Source organism: Corvus kubaryi, unplaced genomic scaffold (genome assembly GCF_017639235.1).
Source record: "Corvus kubaryi isolate FWS band 111438036 unplaced genomic scaffold, C.kubaryi_AGA036_p1.0 37193, whole genome shotgun sequence".
In the NCBI taxonomy this organism is placed as follows: domain Eukaryota; kingdom Metazoa; phylum Chordata; class Aves; order Passeriformes; family Corvidae; genus Corvus; species Corvus kubaryi.
The window spans coordinates 803,982-812,133 of NW_024581055.1; the positions used below are offsets into that span (position 1 = coordinate 803,982).

At 57.2% G+C, this 8,152-nt stretch overlaps 2 protein-coding genes across 2 annotated transcripts in view; both read right to left on the bottom strand.

Moving 5' to 3' along the window:
- LOC121661747 (zinc finger protein 777-like) overlaps nucleotides 1-700 on the bottom strand; it is a 33,147-nt gene extending 32,447 nt beyond the window's left edge. Inside the window, exon 1 of the mRNA XM_042022240.1 lies at nucleotides 535-700. Coding sequence (XP_041878174.1) covers nucleotides 535-700 — 166 coding nt within the window. The remainder of the gene's footprint in view (nucleotides 1-534) is intronic.
- Nucleotides 701-2,741: 2,041 nt separating this feature from the next.
- ZNF589 (zinc finger protein 589) overlaps nucleotides 2,742-8,152 on the bottom strand; it is a 7,452-nt gene continuing 2,041 nt past the window's right edge. Inside the window, exons 2-5 of the mRNA XM_042022308.1 lie at nucleotides 5,636-6,215; nucleotides 4,984-5,089; nucleotides 3,961-4,062; nucleotides 2,742-3,767 (exon numbers count right to left, since the gene is read on the bottom strand). Of these exons, the coding sequence (XP_041878242.1) occupies nucleotides 3,307-3,767; nucleotides 3,961-4,062; nucleotides 4,984-5,089; nucleotides 5,636-6,001 (1,035 nt within the window). The 5' untranslated portion in view covers nucleotides 6,002-6,215 and the 3' untranslated portion in view covers nucleotides 2,742-3,306. The remainder of the gene's footprint in view (nucleotides 3,768-3,960; nucleotides 4,063-4,983; nucleotides 5,090-5,635; nucleotides 6,216-8,152) is intronic.

Sequence of the window (8,152 nt, forward strand, 5' to 3'; positions counted from 1 at the left end):
AAACAGGCAAGAAGGGCACAACAAGGATCGAAATGAACGCGGGGCGGCGCGCGCGGAGCGGGGGCCGGGCCGGGGCCGGGGCCGGGGCCGGGAGCGGGGCCGGGGCCGCTGTCGGTGCCTGCGCACGGGCCGGGCCCCGCCGCCCCGCCGAGCAGCCACGGGCAGCCGGGGAATCGCATCCGCCTCCTCCGGGCTGGGCGGCAGCGGGCGGGGAGCGGCGGGAGCGCGGAGCACTGCCGCCTACCGGCACCGGCAGCGGCTCCGCCACCGGCGCGGCCCCGGTGCCGCCACCGCCTGCCGGGAGCGGCCCCGCCACCGGCACCGGCACCCACACCGGCTCTGCCACCGGCACCGGCACTGCCACGGTCCGCTGGCACCGGCAGTGGCTCCACCACGGCCGCGGGTACCGGCAGTGGCACCCTCAGTGGCACCGGTGCACCGGCACTGCCACGTCCACCCCTAGCACCGAGACCCCGGCAGCAGCCGCGGCACTGGCACCACCATGGGAATTGGTATCGGCTCTGTGCCCAGCACCGGTCTCTGCAGCGACATCAGCACCGATGGTGGCACGAGCATAAGTGACATTGGCACTGGCGCTGGCACCAGCGCGGGCATCAGTGCTGGCACGGGCACCGGTGTCAGCACCGGCATTGGCATCAGCGCCAGCACCAGCACCGGCACCGAGGCCCGGCACCCGCATCACCCCCAGTGCTGGCACTGGCGCTGGGGTCACCACCAGCCCCGCTATCACCACCAAGCCCTGGCTCCAGGATCAGCACCAGCTCCGAGCCCTGGGGGTCCCCAGAGCCCAAAGCCCCCGGGCTACCCCGCACCACGTCCGTGCCACAGCCAGGGCCGCAGCTCTGCTGTGCTGGGACACCCCTTCCCCCCGGGGCACGCCTGGTGGCACCGAGGGCCATGAGCCGTGGGGGCGAGGACATGACCACCTACACCAGGACCCCCGTCCTGGCCAGAAGACCCTCGTGGGGGGACATTCTGGGTTTGGCACCAGCCCGTGTGCTCATCCCAGCCCTGGAACCCTTCACTCTAACAGTGCCAGGGGCTGGGGCTCGTGCCAGGGGGAGTGTTCTGGTCCCACTTTCCTGGGATTATCCCCGGAAAAACTCCTCCGGTGCCTCGGTGCTCCAGGATCCAATGGATGGACCACGGCGGGGGCTCCCCTGGGCTGGACACGGACTGGAATGACCCCAGCCCCGGGGGAAGGGAGGGCAGTGGGACAAGAAGGGTTAACGGGCTGAGCAGCATCACGGGAGCCCGAGCAGCCATTTCCCTCCAGGATGTCATCGCTCCCTGGCCCCTGCAGCCCAGCTGGGACACCCAAGCCCCCCAGGCCCTGCCCCATGGCCGAGCCTTTTTCATGGAGACATTTTCTCCAATATCCAATCTAAATCTGAGTCCATTTCCAATTTTCCCATCCCTGTTCCCTGGGAGCAGAGCCCGGCTGCAGCCTCCTGTCAGGGAGTTGTGCAGAGCCACAAGGTCCCCCCGGAGCCTCCTTTGCTCCAGGCTGAGCCCCTTTCCCAGCTCCCTCAGCCACTGAGGTCTCATCTCAGCCATGGATTCACCTACTGCCAGCTCAGACAGGGTTTGCTTGGTTTATTCCCAGCGTTTTCCCAACATCTCTTACCATGCACGTGGTATTTCCCTGGGAATGTCAGGTCCTCCTGGGAGAAGCTTTGATCCCCCAGGACAGCACCTGCTGAGGATCCTGCTCTTTGTGGCAGTGGGAGTTAAAGCTGGGTCTGGCACAGCAGCTCTGCCCCTCAGGAGTGAGGGGTGCCGGGGCCTGGAGCATCCCATGGGATCCAGCAGTCAGGAGACAGAGGAACCATCCCCTCTGTGGGAATGGAGTTGCATCCCAGTCCAGGAGGACACATTCCCTCCTGCTGGGGCTCTCCAAGGGCTGGGAGCAGTGCAGGATGTCCAGGCTGTGAAACCACATCCCACATTGGAGCATCCGAACCTGGAGAGGCACTGGGGACAGGGCATGGAGGGACAGGACACAGGGAATGGCTTCCCAGTGCCAGAGGGCAGGGATGGGTGGGATATTGGGAAGGAATTCCTGGCTGTGAAGGTGGGAATGGGCTGGGATAGAATTCCCAGAGCAGCTGGGGCTGCCCCTGGATCCCTGGCAGTGCCCAAGGCCAGGCTGGACACTGGGGCTTGGAGCAGCCTGGGATAGTGGGAGGTGTCCCTGCCCATGGCAGGGGGTTTGGAATGGGATGATCCTTAACATCCCTTCCAATCCAAGCCAGCCTGGGATTCCATGAGGAATAAAAGCAAAGCCAACCCCAGGACTTCACTTATGAGAAGGAAACAATGAGAAGCCCATGGCAAAAGGTTTTTGGGACATTATTCCTGTACTTGGGATGGGCAGGATGCCTTAGGACCAAGTGTATTTTCCCAATCCTGCTCAGAGCTCCTGGAACTCCAGCACAGCACCAGCTGGTTCTCTCCTGCTCCTCAGGGGCTGCTGCACCCGGAGACTTCCTTCCAGCTGGAGCCTGCGACTGAGGACACCCCTCCAACTGGAGGCAACACATTTTCCCTCTTGGCACTCAACTGGAATAATCAAAAATGCTGAAAACCACCAGCACGTGGGGAGAAAACACAAAATCTGCATGTGCTGCCTCCACAGGCCCTCCCTCCTCTCCTCTCACCTTCTCCCTGCTGCATTTCCACTCCCCAGAGGAACATCACCGGCACACTGCACACACAGGAAGAATAGATCCATGGGTTTTTTCCCCAGAATTTCAGACACCAAAGCAGCATCTCGCCCCACAGGAAATCGATGGGGGTCAGTACAGAAATAGAACCCAAAAATAGAGTTTGTTCTGCAGGTACAGTCATGGGAGAGCAGCTGAAGGGGGGAAATAAAGCCCGGAATCGGTTGCGTCAAACATCAATTACCAGGGGACAATCCCATTCCCAATTCTCCACTTTTCATCCCTGAAAACTTCCTGGGTTTCTCTGTGCTACTCTGGATGTTCTCCAGCACGTTGGTGCTGTTGGTGCACCAGGTTTTTTTAATGCCCCTTTTTGGTACAGCCAATGCTGCTCTATCCAACTCCTGGATGCTGGATGGAGCATGGTAAGAACGACAGGAATTATCCAGCCACTAATTAAAATCAGCTCCTAATCAACGACCATTAGCCCAGCACCAAATCCAATCAGGACTTGACTCAGTTTAGGACAACTGCCTTATCCCAAAGCTTCCCTCTAATCCACACAGGACCATAAACCCCCACCTCTGCACAGAGCAGGGATTTTGACAGCTGGAAAGATCTACCCCGGGAAGGCTTTTGGCACGCGGATGATGTGGAAATGCGTCCTGAGGTGGCTGTTGAGGGTGGGCTTCGCCAGGAACCTGCGGCCGCACTCGGCGCAGGCGTGGGGCCGCTGCCCGCTGTGGGTGCGCTGGTGCCGCAGCAGGTACGCGTGGCGGGCAAAGCTCTTCCCGCACTGCGTGCAGATGAACCACGGCACCGCCGCCTCCTCGGGCCGGCCCTGGTGGCACAGCAGGAACCGCCGGAACTCGTCCAGCTCCCGCCCCGCCAGGACGCTGTTACCGCTCCTCATTGCCACGGGCTTTGCCGGCTTTGCCGCTGGGTCGTGGCCGCTCCCCGACGCTTCCCCCTGCTCCGAGCTGTGGCAGTGCGGGGCTTGGGATGCTCCCAAGGGTGATCCGTGCAGCTGGGTGCCTCCTGCATCCTGCAGGTGGGAGCTGAGCGTGGCACCATCGTGGCCTGGAACAAGGAGATTCCAAACGTGTCCTGTGTCTGATGTAACAGAACACAAACCTCCAAAGAACAATTCCGGATTCACTGCATCCGGACAGAACCCCCAAGTTCTGGGTAAAAAAAAAGCAGGGATGAGCTGGGATCCCCCCTCCCTCCAATCCTACCAAGCTCAAGATGCTGCCAGTGAATTCCCACACACCTGTGCTGGGGCTGGCAGGAATTTTCCTTCCCACCAAATCCTGCGGCTCCTTGACCTGCACCGCTCCTCCTGCCGGGACGTGGCTTTTGGGAACAGCATGGTCTGAACAAGGAACAGAAGGAACATGGGAATGATGGTTGTTAATATTTCCCTCTGATGGTTTTCCAGCAAATCCCTGCATCACCCACTCTCTAAAGAGCATCTCTGTTATTCCAGGAAAAGATCCAACGAGGAGGGAACAGCAAACGCAGCTGCCCCGGTGTCTAAAAGGATGGCTGGGAGGCAGGTGAACTGGATTTGTGTCCCAACTTTTACAAAATATTCCAGAAATTACACCCAGAAGATTGAAAATTAAATGCTGGACAGTGGAAGGTCTGGGATTTGAGCCTTAACCCCAAATTCAGCCGCCTGGTGCTGGGTTTTATGGCTCAGTCCTGTCTTTTCCCCAGCTAATTCCCCTTGTGCAATGCCCCCAGTTTCAGCAGTAGGTTCTTCTAGGAATCAATGCAAGGAATTACCTGAATGCTGAGGAGCCAGGGAGGGCTCACAGATCCAGATTTAAAATATCAGTAACTTCAAGCAAACATATAGTTGGGCATTTAAAGCTAATTAATGAGATTCCTTCCTTTTCTGGGCATCACTTGAGTAATTCAACTATTTCTGCATCAAAATAGTTCAATTCTCTTCATTGAACCCTGAAGCCAAACATACATCAGGGTCTGGGGATGAGGAAAACACAACTTCACTGTAATTAATGAGGGTACAGGATTAACGATCCCGTGTGCCACTGCAGCTCCTGGATCCCAACCTTTTCCACTCTTTGTTCCTTGTTTCTGTTGGCAGGTGCATTCCCTGGGATCCTAAACTCTCCTACAACCTCTTAAAGGAAAATTGTGGAGCTTCTTGTCCCTCACAAAGATTCACAAGCACTTAAAGATGAATTGTCTAAAAATCCAGGGATTTGAGGAGAGACAAGAGCCAGGCCAGACCCAGCACGTGTCCCTTTGGAGCGGGAACACTGACCTCTTCCCAGTGTGATCAAAGATCCGTATTTCTCCTTTAGAAGTTGCTTATAAAACTCATTCTGCCAATCCTCCAGTCGTGGCCACTGAGGAAACATCCCAGGGGCCTAAAAATCAAAATGTGCCACAGTCAGGGGAGCTGCGAATCCCTGAAAACCCTCTTATCCCAACAGTTTAAACACGTGGCACCTCCCAGCTGCTCCCAGCGATGTCTGTGCTATGTGTAAGCAGCATATTAATGAAGGATTTTACATAAGAACCTTCTACTGTTAATCCAGAAGGAGAGAAAAGGCTCTGAAATGATGTGACTCAGCCAGAACAATGATTTGTTCCAACAGCTGGGTCAGAAATTAGTCATAAAAAAAGATATCCATGGTCAGCATCCATGCCCAGCCCCCCCAGGGAATGTGGCTCTTCCTTCAATGAGAAGGAAAATAATTCAGTGTTTTAAATAAACCCTGGGGCAGTGCCATGATCTGTCAAGCTGGCTGGAAAAGCTCCTCCCTCGTAATGAAAGCTTATTATTAGGGAATAACAATATTATTATTATTAATCAAACCCTCGAAGGGATATTTTTCCAAGCTGCTTCCAAGGCTTTACAGGCAAATCTCCCTTTAATCTCATTTATTCCCACTCTCCAACCCCTCAATTACCCTCCAGCGCTTGGGATTCCAGATCCGTTTTCGGGTTTTGTTCCTCCCCACGCCGCAGAAACCCTGGGGGGTGCCCACGAGCCAGCTCCCATCTTCCCCCAGGATGAATTTGTTGGGAACAGCTTCCTTCAGCAGGCGCCGGCTCTTGTGGCTTTTCAAAGGATCCGTCTCGAAGGAGCTCTCCTCGAAATGCTCCGAGCACAGGCGCTGGTATTTGGAGGGGGTCTCCATGTCCCGGCCCATGTTTTGGATCCACTGCCTCAAGAGGGCTTCGTTTTGTAGGGGGAATCCATAAAAAGTGACGGAGCTGTTCTTGTAGGCTCCATTCGTGCCGTTCTGGCAGTTCAGGGCCGCACAATAAACCATTGTCAAGCACCAGGAGCGAGGGAAAAACCCCAAAAACCACACTGGGAGGAACGTTTAGGGAGTTCCTAATCAACCTCAGTCCCAAACGGGCCTAAACTTCTCCGAAAAACCCCATGGTTTTGAGGTTTTGGCGAAGAGGAAGAGCTGAGGTGACCGAGTGAAACGCGGGGCTGAACTTCCCACAGGTTTTTCCCAGCTGCTCCAAATCCCCGATCTGAAAAGGAAAAAAAAGCTTTAAAATCAGTGTAATGCCCCCTGAATATGCAGATTTACGTTTCATTTACCCCTGCTGTGCACACAGACACGAGCTTCGTTCATTTGTGTATCCATGAGGGATCCTGAGCTCCAAAGGTTATCCAGCACACAGCAAATAATCCCCAAAAAATGGAAGCTTGGGGTGTGCCAAGGGCTCCTCCATCATACCAGAGGAGAGTCTCAGGGGTGTTAGCTGTCAGTCAGTGAGGAGATCTTTGGAACAGGGAATAAACCATCCAGGGATCCTGCTGCATCCTGCTCTGAAGAGGAGGAAGATCCCAAGGTTTGTAGATGTCCGTGGTCAAAAATGAACAAGGATCAGAGGGTCCAAAGAAAGCTCACAGAGCTTGATTAGTAAATTAAGCACTCAGCAGGGAAATTGGTATTTTTGCCCTTATCTTCTGGTAGTAAGGGAAATAAAAGGATAAAAGAGGGAAGAGAGAGGGAGATCAGATGGGAGAGGGAAGGAGATCACCAATCCTGACTCCAGCACTGATCCAGTCCTGAGGGCACCTTTTCACAGGTCAGTTCTCCCCACCCTGGAATCAGGTTTCTCCCTTTTCATGTAAATGAGTGAGGACGAACAGTCCCTTCTCCCAGATCTTTCTGGAAGGGGGCTTTGGGCGTCTTCATCCACCTCTCCTGGATCAGTGCTTGGTTGACACTCTGTGCCCACTTCCCGACCCCATTCCCACTATGATTTTTCCCATTGCCCTTATCTCCGTGGAGCAGAACAGGGAAGAGGCCCCAGGAAGGTGCTGCCTCACCTGTGTGCCTCCCTTCTCCAACCACAGCCCGTTCTAACGTGCTTGTTACGGGAGTTTGGGACACAGCAGCACATCAGCTCCTTGGGGCCAGGTGTCCACAGGGCCCCAGCACAGGAAGGGCAGGGACATGTTGAAGGGAGTCCAGAAGAGGCCACGGGGCTGCTCCGAGGGCTGGAGCCCCTCTGCTTTGGAGCCAGGCTGGGAGAGAAGGGAAGGTTCCAGGAAGAGCTCAGAGCCCTTCCAGGGCCTAAAGGGGCTCCAGGAGAGCTGGAGAGGGACTGGGGACAAGGCATGGAGGGACAGGACACAGGGAATGGCTTTAAACTGAAACAGAGATGGGATATTGGGAAGGAATTCCTGGCTGGGAGGGGGGGCAAGCCCTGGCACAGGGTGCCCAGAGCAGCTGTGGCTGCCCCTGGATCCCTGGCAGTGCCCAAGGCCAGGTTGGACATTGGGGCTTGGAGCAACCTGGCATAGTGGAAGGTGCCCCTGCCCATGGCAGGGGGTGACACTGGATGATCCTTAAGGTCCCTTTCAACACAAACCATTCCAGCCCAGCGCCGCTTTCACCCCCTGCACATGCCGGGGGTGTCTGTGCCTCTCTCCCCGTCCCACAGCTACGGGGGGAAGTGGGTACCGGCGCTCCCCTCACTGTGCTGCGGGGCCGGGGCCCTTGGGAAGGCGCAGCAGGGCTGCAGCGGGGCCGGACACGGCTCTGCGCCCCGGGAAGCCACGCGGGACCCCCGGCGTTCACCGCCACGCTGCGCCGCCATCTTCCTCCCCCTCGGCCGCGCCAAGCCGCAGCAGCCAATCAGAGGCGGTGCCGGGCAGCAGCAGCCAATCGAGAGCCAGCCCTAACCATTCCCCCCACGCTATTGGCCCGCCGCCCCCGGCTCCGCCCACCCCCCCGGCGCGCGGCGAGCTCCACGAGGAGGGGGCGGGCAAGAGCGCTCATCCCCATTGGTCAGCGCGCAGGGAAAGCAGGGCGCTGATTGGACGAGGAGGCAAGGGAGGAGGGGATTGGGAGCGGCGTCCTCTCGTTGTCCTGGCAACGGCGGCGGGGCCGGAACCGCGGGAACCTGCACCGAGCACCGGCCGCGGGACGGGGAAAGAGCCCCGGGAATCCTCA